The sequence below is a fragment of the Zingiber officinale genome, chromosome 1A (assembly GCF_018446385.1).
Source record: "Zingiber officinale cultivar Zhangliang chromosome 1A, Zo_v1.1, whole genome shotgun sequence".
In the NCBI taxonomy this organism is placed as follows: domain Eukaryota; kingdom Viridiplantae; phylum Streptophyta; class Magnoliopsida; order Zingiberales; family Zingiberaceae; genus Zingiber; species Zingiber officinale.
Genome location: NC_055987.1, coordinates 151,911,230 through 151,925,617, shown reverse-complemented (window position 1 = coordinate 151,925,617; position 14,388 = coordinate 151,911,230). Strand labels below are relative to the sequence as shown.

The following is a 14,388-nucleotide window of genomic DNA, read 5'->3' as shown; positions in this document are numbered from 1 at the left end:
AGAGCCTGGCTATATGCCACAGGCTAGCATTTTTGGAGCATGAAATCTAGTAGCTTCGCACCCTGAGCGACGTCTCCGAGGCCCCCCGTGCTCAATTTGAACAGCTGATCGCCGAAGCGGCTCAGCTAAAGGTCGATCTGCAGAAGAACTCTGAGATACTACAGGAGGAAAGGAGCAGGAGCGTCGAGCAGGATTCGCAACTTGTGAGGCTCAAGAAGCATGTCAGCTCCTTTGAGTCGAAGATCAATTCCGTCAACGCTAGGAAACCCCGAGCCATTGAGGACCTGGATATTAAGAACAAAGAGGCTCGGGGTCTTGGCTCTGAATCTGAAGGAGGCTGAGGCAGCTCTAAGTGTCGAACGGGAGAGATGATCGGCTGAGCAAGCTGCGGTGCAGGTCTAGCTCACCGCCAAGGATGCTGACTTGGCCTCGTTGAAGGCCGAATTGGAGGCATCTCGATCAACCTTTCAAATTTACCAAGATGTAAAGTCTGGTCGATTTGAAGTCTTCAAGCGTGACTATCTCCATTTGAACCCTTCAACAACTAGCTCACTGATCGGATGCTCCGTCTCTTCAATTTTGGCATAGATGGGACCCTCCAACAGCTGAAGGATGACGGCTATCTCCCTATTGTGCTGACCAACAAGATCATAAACAAAAAGCAGCTCACCAAGTCATTGCTGGACGATGTGCTCGATTATCTCGAGTAACCCGTCATTGTTTCGCGAGCTGCCTTTTGTAGCCTCTCCAGTTGCTTTGTAAAAAATTTGTTTAAGTGTCAATGATTGATCGCCCGTTCGACGCCCCCCTTTTTGTTATATATTGCAAGTGTTCCTCCACTCGTTGTCGTTCGACCCCATGGGCTATCTAGCATCTTCACCGCCTTTTAGCGTTTTGTGAAAATTCTCTAAGTATGCATTCTTGTGCCTCCATTCGTCAATGTAACAACTTGACGAGCCATCCGACTGTCAATCTCGATGAGCGTCGAATAGTGTCTCTGTTTTTGTGAGCGAGGACCTCATCAGTCGGCCCTGCAGTCGATGTTTATATTCGTCACGTAACTTACCATTAATTTTAATCTCGGGTTTATAGCTGTCACTCGGCTGTTGATGGCATAGACGAGGATTTATAGTCACCACTCGACTGTTGAAGGCATAGACAGAGATTTATAGTCGTCACTCGACTGTTGACGTAGACCAGGATTTATAGTCGTTGTTCGACTGTTGATGTAAATAGGGGTTTATAATCACCGCTTGACTGTTAACGTAGACAAAGATTTATAGTAACCGCTCAACTGTTGACGTAGACAAGGGTTTATAGTCGCCGCTCAACTTTTAACTTGATCGATTGGTGCAAGAGTCTTGGAAACTTGTAAATTTTATTTGTTATTCACCTGCATTTACAGGACATATACTTATACAATCTTATCCGAATTTAACTACGCACCTCTCACCCAACCTTATAAGGCTGGAAATGGATTGCGCTCGAAGGTCGTTCAAGCCTTCTCCCATCCTTGTCCTGCAATTAGTAAGCTCTTGAGCGGAGCTTCTGAATGACTCTATAAGGTCATTCCTATGGGGCTTCAAGCTTGGTGACATCGCCTACCGACTTCATTCTTTTTCATACCAAGTCATCGCCCTGAAATGACCTTGGGATTATCCTCTGGTTGTAGCTCTACTTCATGCACTGTTTGTACACCACGAGCAGGACGGCGGCCTTATCCCGTGCTGGGATAGATCTAAACCTCCTCCTTTTCCTTATAAACTAGCGCAGGAGGTTCTTCCATGATGATATCTACTTTCAAGTGCAGGATCTTCCGTGTAGCCCTTGCTTCGGATTTGACTATTTCGACATAGCACTGCCGAGCGGCCAACTGGTCGCCTTTAACTTCATACACCTCGTTGTCCACCGAAAACTTGATTTTCTGACAAAAGGTGGACACCATCGCTTGAAACTCATTCAGGGTATGTCGGCCCAATATAACATTGTAGGCGGGCAGCGCATCCACCACAATAAAATTTGTGGTTTTGGTCCTCATGAAGGGTTCCTCTCCGAGCGATATGGCTAGCCTAGCCTAGTCGATCGACAATACTTCGTTGCATATAAACCCGTAGAACGACGTCATCATGGGCTATAGTTCGCTCCAATCGATTTGTAGCTGGTCGAGAGCTTTATTGAAGATTATATTCACCGAGCTGCCTGTATCAACAAAAGTTCGGTAAATGATATAGTTGGTGATTACTGCCCAAATGATCAGGGTGTCGTCGTGAGGGATCTCCACTTCCTATAAGTCTCGGGGGCTGAAGTTGATCTCAGGTCCCTCAGCCTTTTCCTTTTTGCATCCAACAACATGTATCTCCAGTCGGGGGGCGTGCAACTTTCTCGCTTGGTTGGAATTACTGTCGGTCGGCCCATCGGCGATCATTCCAATTTCACCCCGAGCAACATTATTTCGGTTCTCCTCCTCCCGAGCCGAGGACCTAGTCCGCTCAGCAGAGGCTCAGACGGGACTTATGTTATTTCTTCTTTAGGGTTGAAGATGGCGTTGTTTCTCCGCCAGTCTGTCTTTTTCTCTATGTCCGTCCGACCTGCATCAATGTCGTCGCTTGAGAGTCGGTGAGCGACAACAGTATCCTGGAGGAGCCAGTCGGTTGGAAATCGACGTCAGGTCATAACAGTCATGCGTGTTGTGCTTCGCTAACTGATGGAAGGAGCAAAATAATGACATCCATGACTTGCCTTTTGTAGCTTTCGGGCAACCTGTTGCTACATGTTGCAAAGCATATGTTCTGGGCTCCTGGTATTGCTGTGCTCTTCTTGATCGGGGCCCCTTGGGTGGTTGCTGGCTATTCGGCGGTCGCCGCTCAGGTGCCACTGTGGGTTCGGTAGCCGCCTCCTTCCTTCTTGCCGCTTGAACCTCTTCCACGTTTATGTATTCCGTGGCCCTCCTCAGCAGGTGGTCGAAGCCTTTTGACGACTTCCGGATGAGGGAGCAGAAGAATTCCCCCTTAGTGAGCCCCTGGGCGAACACGTTTACCAATATTTTTGAGGAGACCGATGGAATATCCATGGCCATCTGGTTGAACCGCTTGATGTAGACCCTCAATGCCCCTTTAGGTCCTTGCTTCAACGCGAACAGATTAACGCTTGTCTTTTGGTAGCGATGGCTGCTGGCAAAGTGGTGTAAGAATGTCGTTCAGAAGTCTTTGAAGCTATGAATCGAGTCGATCGACAATCGTTTGAACCAACATTGCGCTGATCCAAAAAGGGTAGTGAGGAAGACCCGACACTTCACTCCGTTAGAGTATTGATGGAATGTGACCGCGTTATCAAACTTGGCTAGGTAGTCGTCCGGATCGATCGTTCTGTTGTACTTCCTGATCGCCAGTGGGGTGTAGTGTCTTGGTAGAGGGTCGTCCAAGATCCCCTGAGAGAATTATTGATTGATCCACTCGGGCGAATCATCATTCCTTGGTGCTTTCCCTTTCCGTGTGTCCTTAACGGGCGCATCGTCCGAGGAGGATCCTCGTTCCTTGTCCGCTCGACACTACTCCTCTAATGGAATATGGAACAATGCCCGATGGAAGGGGATCTGCGTGTTGGCCGCGCCCCCATATATGCCAGTCGAGTCCTTATTCTAGCCTCGAACGGATACATGCTCCGCTCGTTCCCTATATCCGGCCTGATAACCCGCTACTGATGTCGCGGGCTCATGTACCTAGCGCTCGGACAACGCCTGTTGCTGTTGTTGCTCCACCATTTTTGTTGCTCGAACTTGTATCAGTATATCCAGCTCGTATCAGTATATCCAGCTCCTCCTTTGTTAAAGTCACCGTGGTGATTCATTCAACGTCTTCCATCTTCACGTATCGGATGCAGGCTACATTTCCATAGATGACACCAATATGATTTTATCTGAAAATTGCAGAGATGGCTAATTGGGGATGTGGTTGCTGCGTTGACTAGACTTTGCAACACAAGAGACGTCAGTGCCGAGCCAGGGAAGGGGTCCCCGACGTTCACCTTCCAACACTCAAGTCAGTCAACGAAAAGTAGGAAGATAGAGCAACAATAAGCACAAGCATGAATACTGAATAATGCATACCTCTGTCGGTGCATAAACCCCCCTTTATATAGCGTCTCAGCAAGCGATGTGCATGCTTCTCGAGGCATGAGCACGTTCTCCAATTTATCCTATTAAAGGAGCTTTCAAGAAAGTGTCTCCGATACCATACCTTAACAGGGCATGTATATCCCTGACAAGACAGTAGAAGCTTTCGTCATACGATCTGCCTGTTGATCATATCTTATGTCAGTGACACTATCTTCCATAAGGATATTAAGATATACATCAATGATCCTTTTGCTCGGCTGAGCGGGATAGCCGCTCGATTGGGCACTGCTTTGCTCGGTCGGACTCGGCTACTCTTTCCTGCGGTGATTTGACTCAATAGCTTGTTTCCACCCGGACTAACACTCCGTTGTTCCAACGTTCCTTTGCTTCATGATGAGTGTCTAATTATCTTGGTTATACGAGCGTTTTGTTTGGACCAGCCCTTTATCAGTCGGGTGATTCATACCCGATCGGTCACCGCAAGAAATCTCCGCTCGGATATATATATATATATATATAAATTTGGTAATATAGATGATAAAAAAAATATGGAATTGTCATATTAATGACTTCTAGAATTGATCCCATGGATATGGAGATAAGTAAATATAGTAATATAGATGGTAAAAGATTTATAGTTTGGTGCATATGATAATGAGTTAAAAATTTAAGCGAGAATATTATGCGTGTGAAAAATATAAAAATATAATACGTGGCATAAATATTATTAAAAATAAAATTGATTCAATAAACAATGCGTATTGTAAAATTTTACCTTTTAAAAGTGTTATATAATTTACAAGTCAACTTGGACTTTGAAGTTAGCATCAAATAGAGGCATGTTGCTTTATAAAATGAAGGTAGACTTTTTAAAAGAGTTCTTTTGAATAAAATAAAGCACAAGTTATTTTATAAAATCAAATTTAAAATTTATATTTGAGTTTCCACCTAACTTATTATAGAGATTTATGAAAATACACACACGCAGTTTAAAAAAAAAATCTTTCTGGAAATTAAAGCGAATATAGAATACATATTTTAACCAGATTATTATCTTTGGTACGTGAATGAAATAATCCTATCGATACTTTGATAGATTCAGGGTTATCAAAATATTCACGTCTCTATCGTACCTACACGAATAAGTATCTCAGTTCTTCTCCAAGAACTTCAAAATTGAAGAGAAAAGAATAGAAAGATAAACCCACACTTTCATCTTATATATAGTAACAATCTCAGAGATACTCGTACTCTTTCACCTTATTAATCTTTTTATGATTATTTAAAGTGACATTAAAAGAAAATAAAATTGTAATTCTTCATCTTATTCGATAATTATTAAAGTGTATTTGATTCAAATTATCATGTATAATTTTGAAGATATAATTATCAAGTAATTATGTAAGTAAGATTATGAAGAATAAAATATAAGCTAATGTTATTTGGTTAAACATAAGAATTCAATAAAAACTTATTTATTTAAAAATCTTAATAAATAATATAATTTAATATTTTACTATATTATTTTCAATTACAAAGTCAATCGTACAACATTATTATTTGAAATTTAGGGGTTTTCCCTATTTTTGTTTTATTTATTTTACGTTTTTCTTTTTTTACAATTTTTTTACTTTTACTTTTTCAGTTTTTTTTTTCCTTTTTTTATGTTTTTTTTATTTTTTTAAAGTTACTTTCTTTTTTTACGTTTTTTTTACTTATTTCCCTTTTTTTTCCCTTTTTTTACTTTTTTTTTCGTTCTTTTTTTGTATTTTACGTTTTTTACTTATTTTTCTTTTTTTCTTTTTACGTTTTTTTACTTTTTTAGTTCTTTTCTTTTTTTACTTTTTTATTTTTAGGTTTTCCCTTTTTTCTTTTAACGTTTTTCCTTTTTTAACTTTTTTTTTTCCATTTTTCTTTTATTTAAAAATTTTAATAAATAATCTAATTTGATATTTTACTATATTTTCAATTAGAGAGTCAATCGTACAACATTATTATTTGAAATTTACACTTTTTTTCCTATTTTTGTTTTATTTATTTTACGTTTTCTTTTTTTACCATTTTTAACTTTTACTTTTTCAGTTTTTTTTCTTTTTTTTTTACGTTTTATTTATTTTTTTAAAGTTCTTTTCTTTTTTTTTACGATTTTTTACTTATTTTCCTTTTTTTTTTCGTTTTTTTACTTTTTTTTTCGTTCTTTTCTTTTTTTTTTACGTGTTTTACTTATTTTCCTTTTTTTTTTTTTTTTTTACTTTTTTAGTTCGTGTTTTACTTATTTTCCTTTTTTTTTTACTTTTTTAGTTCTTTTCTTTTTTTTTTACGTGTTTTACTTATTTTCCTTTTTTTTACTTTTTTAGTTCTTTTCTTTTTTTTTACTTTTTTATTTTTAGGTTTCCTTTTTTTCCCTTTCTTTTTTTCTTTTAAGGTTTTTCCTTTTTTAACTGTTTTTTTTTTTTCCATTTTTCTCTTATTGAAAAATATTTTTGATAAAAAAATTTCGTTCCTTGAAATCAATAAAAATCTCATTTTTTAAGGTTTTTCGATTCTGGGTTGTATACCCCTTTTGCTGGCATGTCGAGTATGGATCATTACTCGGGAATCGCCGATTACCTAAACCTAGCAAGATTTTCATTGATAACCTTGGATGGATAACCAAGATTATCAAAGATAACCTCCAACCAAATGCACTTTTAGTATTTATCTTAGTGAGCTCTTAATTAAATTGGATTATAATAAGATTCAAAATTAATTTTAGAAATAAAGTTCAAACCTATACAATTTTAATTAAACTAAAATAAATCAATCGTCAAGTCAGTATGCTCTTTATGTATGACTCAGTTCTCGTAATATTGAGAATATCTCTAAAATCATTTAAGATACACAAGCAATGAATGACATCTAACAATACATCATTCATTGTTACTTAAGTGACAAGAATGTCAAGATCCAACCTAACCTATCTGTGTCTATTATCTTGTATAACTCAATTCTTCTATCCTCGATATCTAGATTGATTTATGAGACATAGACCGTGTCATTCTCTTATTAATCTTTGTGTTTCTTGATCTTTAAGTAGACTCACTTAATCAAATGAGTTCAATATCTCATATTAGCTTATTTAAGCATGATCATGTATTTTAGTAGCTTTACTTAATCAAGAAACCTACAAATATCACTTCCATCGTATGAAATAGATAGATCTCATTTACATCACTTATATTTCTTCGCATAGCTTATTACATACCAGTGATCGACTTTATAGTCCATTTTATTACAGGTAATATTTGTCAATATTAAAGTACACAACTTTTTATGTAGAGAATCATAATGACTTTAAGTCTAAGGATTATTTATACTAATAGTCTTATGACGAGTAAATTTAATACATATTCTCTAATATATACTAATGTGTCAACTTAATATTTTGTATCGATGACTTATGAGATTAAGTCATCAGTTGACCTAGAAGCTAGTCTTAAAGCATTAACATTACCCTTGTATTAATACTTGATTAGGAATAGTTAAAAGTGTTCTATATATATCCACAGGATCTCACTATCAATTTAACAATTAATATGCTATAAACTAAAATCTACTAACTTAAGACGTTATTATACTTATTCAGTTGACACACATATAGAATAAATATAATAATTATAAATATTAGTTTTTACTAATAAAATATAATATAATAGATTTATTATTTATCATCTCATAAATGAATTTAGAGTTGACTCTAGAGTTGCTAGTAACACTTATATCAATTTGTTTTTTTCGTCACAAATCAATTTGTTAATTAGTTTGCACTTTTTGACTATGATAAACGTGTAAGCACGCTAATAGAGCATATCAAGCTTCCTTTTCTAAAAAAACAAAAATTAAAAAAAAACTATTTTAATAAATAGCTTGACCATTAGTTTATTTTTAAAATCATCTTATGCCTCATCTCAATTTTGCAAGTGCGAGTCAATCTGACACCTTAATTTTTTTTTTAAAAAAATCAACTATTACACTCTTCTAAGAACCCTACCAAAAATAGAATATTGATATTTCCAAGTTTATTTAATAAAAAATTACAAAAGTTAATAGCCTATCCCTTGTAATCAATTATATTCTGAGAAAATATACAATTTTTTATTTTAAAAATTATTATAAAAATAGCTTCTAATCGATCACAATTGTTAGCGTATTTTTATAAATTGCCCTTTATATATTTTTTTTCTATAATCCATATGTCTGAGTCTCCTCGTCTTATACATTAAGGGCGTGATAAATGTCCCGTAATTTTTTTTAATCCTTAGCTTTCTTTTGAATTAATTCGCCATGTTTATTGGATCCCAAGCTGGGAACATATGCATAATGTCATCAACTCATCCGTGGAGATATTGCATATAGAGTATACCCTCTGAGGTATAGTCATTTTCCATCAGCATATAGAGATTGCATCGATGGATTCTACCAGGACCAACGTCACGAGTGATTTAATAATATGCCCTATAAGATATTTGAACTCTCTACGGAAAAGTCCGTCCTACTTCCACCGTGCCCGGAGGCAACTATAGTCATTTTCCTTATTTGATTGTGGGAATTTTTTTATAGATGTATGAACTCACACGCCACTTGATGGCTAGAGATAATCTTTCTTTTACCAACAGTGCCGTGTGAAGAAAGTGTTCACATGAAAACACAATGGTGCGCACTCAAACAGATTAGAGTAAATCACAAGTCTCTTCAAGAATATGCTCTCTAGAAACATTGTTTCTTGTAGGTAACTGGTCACCAGGTTGAACGTGCAAGGAAAGAGTTTTAAGCGAGTTGACATGTGTAGCTATTCTTAATGCACATGCAAATGTTCCACACTCTGAATATCATGAGGGAGTTTAGTGCTTAAATTTTGGATGGATATGAATGTATTTACTGGATATGCAGTAATTTCTACCAAGTAGATGCCAGAGAAAAATTAATATCAAACAATTTTCTACTAACTAGTTTGGTGTGTTCAATGCTAAAAAGTACCGACACTTTCAATTTGTTCTACAGAATTAAGCAAAGAATCTCACATGACCAAACACAATCCTAGGAATAAGAAAAGCAAGGACTCACGAGCTTAAATTACACTAAACCAGGAAGAATTATTTTGATTGATTTGGGAAGTGATGTTTGATTAGCATCGGCAGTTCAGAGAGCTCCACTTGAGTTTTACCTAACAATATGCTCTTCAACTTGTCGTCGCAATTAACTAAGTTCTTGTTGTTTGGATCCTGTGAAACCGTAATGCATTATCATCAATAACATCCTTGATACGTGCTGAAAGCATATACTTTCCTGATAATAGTACTTGGTAATTGTAGCGGCATAAAAACCTCAATTAACATGACGGTATCAAATAACTGAGACACTGCTTTTTTATGTCAGCATCATCAGTTTGCTCAGTTACACACTATTTACTTGTTCCTTATAAAGAAAGCATTTTCAATACTGTTGCAAAATATGATAAATGAATCCCTTAAGAACGTTGATAAACCACAAGAAAGGAGAACAGTGGTGAGTCTCTTCAATCAAGGAAATTGATGTTGTGGGCAAGTGAGGAACAAAGACTTGTGCATCAACATCAGGAATGGAAATGAAGACTTTGGTGTATTGCATATGTCGAGATAGTCATTGCGCAAGTATATGTAGGAGCGTATAAAATCCAAACCTAAAAGTGTCAATGAGGAATTAAATACCAAATAACTATAATACGCCTACCATCACCTCAAGCTAGAGAATAGGTACTATCTATCTTCAGCCGCTTGCATGAACCAGAAATGTAGACTAAATCATGATCATGATGAAAAGAAAACATTTGCATGCTAGCAAGGCAAAACAAAACTTAAGGAATTAATACGGAACCCAATCAATGATCCCTTCGATCTTAGATCAACAAAGCTCCAGAAACAATTGACAAACCACATAGGCAAAGGTCCCTTCTGCCTTGGATCAACATGCAACTAATAATGTTTTTGACCTCAGATTAGTACATGAGCGAAGAGAGGAGATAAAATGAAGGGTTGATGTAAAATGAGAATGAGAGATATTAGGAATGAGCTTCTCCTGGAAGAGAACACCAGCACATAATAGAATGAGAGAAAAGGAAAGCACTCGAGGGATCTAAAGGAAAGATAGATAACACAGCTGGATCCTTTACTAGGCTTAAAAGATGATTTTTTTTTTTTTGGTTCAATTCTGCATTGGGGATGGAATGCACGACCCAATCATTTGTGGAACAGTAAAATGAGAAAAGGGAATTTTCTCTATTCAAATTTTCATACTTTTGGATGGGCATATGCAACAGCAAATAGAATACACAAGATATGCCAAAACAAGAAAGAAACAAAACAAAGGTTGTTTGAGATTTGTGAAAAGAAGGAAAAGGAAGGCAATGCCCATATTTTCCTCCTAGTGATATAACCAGAAGATGAGGAGTGCAGATGAAATAGTGAGGAGAAACTGGAAACCTAAATCTAGAAAGCTAAGAGATAGAAGTCCTTGGATCAAAAAAGATTAGAAAGCAAATCTGATCAGAAGCAGAGGCTTATATTTGCCATCAACAACTAGTTTTCTGCTAAGACTTTGATCTGGAATCTGGATTTTTTTTAAACGAGGAAATCTGAATATAAATCTTTGGACGAACAATAAAATAAATTAAAAATCAAGAATCACGACTCAGAGAAAGTAGCAGATACCAAGGATCTATTAAGGAGATCCTACAATAGTGGGATGATCAGAACAATCACGCACAGAATGAGTCACAACAAATCGCTAGAAGATGATTATTGCAGAATGCAAAAAATTGGGAAGAAGAAATTGAAGATCCAAGGCAGAAAATGAAGAAGAAAAAAAGATACCTTCTGGCCTTCGCTGTTGCTCTCGAAGGACTGTTCTTTTGAAGAATCCAGAAGAGAAAGTTATGCTAGCAAAAATCAATGATTCAAAGAGATAATTTCAGCAAAGACACACAACAGCAAAAGGAATTGATGGAGGTATTGCTACAGATATTGAAAGAAAAAGTCACTGCTCTAGAATCCTCTCACCAGGAGGAACTTGTGGCTGGACCTATTCTGTTGGAGTTCAAAGGAGAAGACAAAGCTGCCACACTCACACATCACTGCTCAAACGGGAGGAAGAGCAGAGAATTTTTGTTGACAGAAGACAGAAGATGCACTACCTGGTTCTGTTGGGAGGAGATCCTGCAGAGCGGCAGTGCAGGTGCAGTTCGACGAGGCGTGGTGGCACAAGGATGGCAATGTCACTTAGATGGCAGAGTCGCATGGATGAAGCACCAAATGGAACAAAATTGAGGACTCTGAGCATGGGAAGAAAAATAATTTGGAAGGATGAGGGAAGGCCCATGATGGCACAGCAGCCTACCCTTGGGCAAAATTTTTAGCAAACCTAAACTAGAAGAAGAGGGGCTCTAGTACTATTTAGAATTTGGAGATGGGAAAAAAATATATTATATTACATCACATTGATATAACAATCACACAAGTATATGTAGGATTCATGATAAAACCCCAACATAGAGGTGCCAATTTGGACTAAACCCACACAATACATATACCTAATAACTCTAGCGCAATTAACAGGAAGAAACTCCAGAAGTTCATGGAGGTATCCCAATGAATGCATAGCGATATGACTAGGCGAAAGGAAACGGTAAGCTATATCTGTTGCTACTTTAGAACTAATATGTAAAGAATACATATCGAGGGTGCTCGCATTCAAATTCCAAACCCCTTGCATTCTGTAGATTTAATAATTGACCTTATGGCATACTGTTTAAGACAAAAGAGTGATCTTTTGTAATGAAGAAGAAAAAAGTTACATGGAACACAACAAGAACAGGACATGTTAATACAAGGGTGAAGGTATGACAAATATACCTGGAGATTGTGGGTCTTGATATGAGACCAGACGCGGATGAAGAAGGAGAGAGGGGACATCTGGGACTGGCCATCGGCGAACTCCCGGAGGTTGGAGGGCAGATTGACCAGATCAATCAGCCGCGCCACCTTCTTGGGGCACTCTCCCAGCGTCGCCTTCCTCGCCAGCTGTCCCACCACCATCGCCAAGAGATGCCCTGATTCCAGACCCTAGCCAACAGACCAGGGCAAGATCAGAGGATGCCGAAGTGAAGCCGTCTGATTCAGGGTGCAGGGCTAAACCTAAATCTATTGCGGACAGTTGTATGGCTTTCTTTTCGTTTTGCACCATTTCAATTTATTTTCTTTCGACAAATAGCCACAGACAATGGCCCTGGCTAAAACAAGTGTTCAAGTTTATTGATACAGAAATCCAGTCGAGTCGAAACTGAAATTAACCAAATTATTTAAATAATTATTTAATTTTGACCTGATTTATTTTAATTTTTTTATTTATTTGGTATTGATGTGGTGATAAAGGAAGTCCACTCAGTATAAGTCAAAGGACGGAAATCACAATCGACATAGAGGTCAAAGTAAAAAAAATCAACGTCAGCAAATCAACGAGCTCGCTAAAGGAAGGGGGGCCGAGCAAAGCTCTCCTGTAGTGATCGAGTGGATCTTTCCTGTAGTGGTTGAGCGAAGCTCTACTAAAGTGGTCGATCAAGCATGAACCATCCGACCGGCAAAGGTTGGTCCAAACAGAACGCCCGTGTAGCCAAAATCATCAGGCGCTCATCACAGAGCAGAGGAACGTTGGGACGACCGGAGGGTTAGTCCGGTCGGGAGGAAACAAGCTACCAAGTCAAGTTACTGTAAGGAAGAGCAGCCGAACCCGTCCGAGCGGAGAAGTTCCTAGCTGAGCGGCTATCCCGCTCGGCCGAGTAAAGAGATCATTGATGTATCTCTTAATATTCTTCTGGGAGATAGTGTCGCTGACACAAGACATGGTCAACAGGCGAATCATACGACAGAAATTTCTACTGTTTTGTCAGGGATATACATGTCATGTTAGGGTATGGTGTTAGAGGTACTTTCCTGACAGGTCATGGTGAATGCTTTCACCCAGGGGCTTACCAAGGGGAATTCTTCCACTCCCTCATCTAGAGACCGTCAAAGGACTTCGACCACCTACTTAGAAGAGCCACCGAATACATAAATGTGGAGGAAGCACAAACGACACGGAAGAAGGAAACACCTGCCGAGCATGCTGCTCCCGCAGAACGACGACAGACCACCAACCATCAACCACTAAAAGGCCCCCGATCAGGAGCAGCATCATCACATCAGGAGCCAAGGACACATACTGTGCAACATGTAGCAGCAATCATCCGAAAGCTACAAAAGGAAAGTCGTGAACGTCATTATTTTGCTCCTTCCATCAATCGGCGACGCACAACACACGCGACTGGTACGACATGACACCCATTGTAAGCAAACCGGCTCCATGGAGATATCACCGTCGGTCACCATCCCTCGATCGACATTATAGGCGTCGATCAGCAGGGCGAAGAGAAGAAGACAGGCAGGCGAACAAGCAGTGTCATAGTCAGCCTCAAAGGAGAAATAACACAAGTCTCGTTCGAGTTTCTACTGAACGAAACAGACACTTGGCTCGGGAGGAGGAGAACCGAAACAACATCGCTCGAGGAGAGATCGGAATGATCGCCGATGGTCCGACCGACAATGATTCCAACCCAGCGAGGAAGTCACATGCCCGACGACTAGAAATATATGTGTTGGATGTAGCAAGGAGAAGGTCGAGGGACCTAAGATTAGCTTTGGCCACCAAGACTTAGAAGGAGTAGAAATCTCACACGATGACGTCTTGATCATCTGGGTGGTGATAGCTAATTATACTAATCCCCGAACTTTTGTTGATATAGGTAGTTCGGTGAATATTATATTCAAGAAGGCGTTCGACCAACTGTAAATTGACTGAAACGAGTTGCAGTCAATGACGACATCGCTCTACGGGTTCACAGGCAATCAAGTATTGCCGATCGGCCAGGCACGACTAGCCATATCGCTCGAAGAGGAGCCGCTCAAGAGGACAAGGACAATAAACTTCATTGTGGTGGACGCGCCGCCCGCCTACAATGTCATATTGGGTCGACCGACCCTCAATGAGTTCCGAGCGGTGATATCCACCTTCTGCCAAAAAATAAAGTTCTCAGTGGACAATGAGGTAGGCAAAGTCAAAGGTGACCAGTTGGCTGCTCGACGGTGTTACATCGAGATGATCAAGACTGAGGCGAGGGCAGCACAGAAGATTCAGCGTTTAGAAGTGAACGCCATCATGGAGGAACC

At 38.9% G+C, this 14,388-nt stretch overlaps 1 protein-coding gene across 1 annotated transcript; it reads right to left on the bottom strand.

The window, feature by feature from the left end:
- Positions 1-9,074: 9,074 nt before the first annotated feature.
- Positions 9,075-12,363, bottom strand: LOC122037985 (upstream activation factor subunit UAF30-like). The gene is made up of 2 exons (XM_042597500.1): positions 12,040-12,363; positions 9,075-9,375 (listed from the first exon to the last, which is right to left on the bottom strand). The coding sequence occupies exons 1-2, from the start codon at positions 12,220-12,222 to the stop codon at positions 9,247-9,249; spliced, it is 312 nt and encodes a 103-aa protein (XP_042453434.1). The 5' UTR covers positions 12,223-12,363; the 3' UTR covers positions 9,075-9,246.
- Between the last annotated feature and the right edge of the window lie 2,025 nt (positions 12,364-14,388).

Coding starts and splice junctions, on each gene's coding strand:
- LOC122037985 (XM_042597500.1), bottom strand. CDS start 12,222: ATGGTGGTGGGACAGCTGGCGAGGAAGGCGACGCTGGGAGAGTGCCCC. Junction 9,376..12,039: donor TCAAGACCCACAATCTCCAG/GTATATTTGTCA, acceptor ACGGTTTCACAG/GATCCAAACAACAAGAACTT.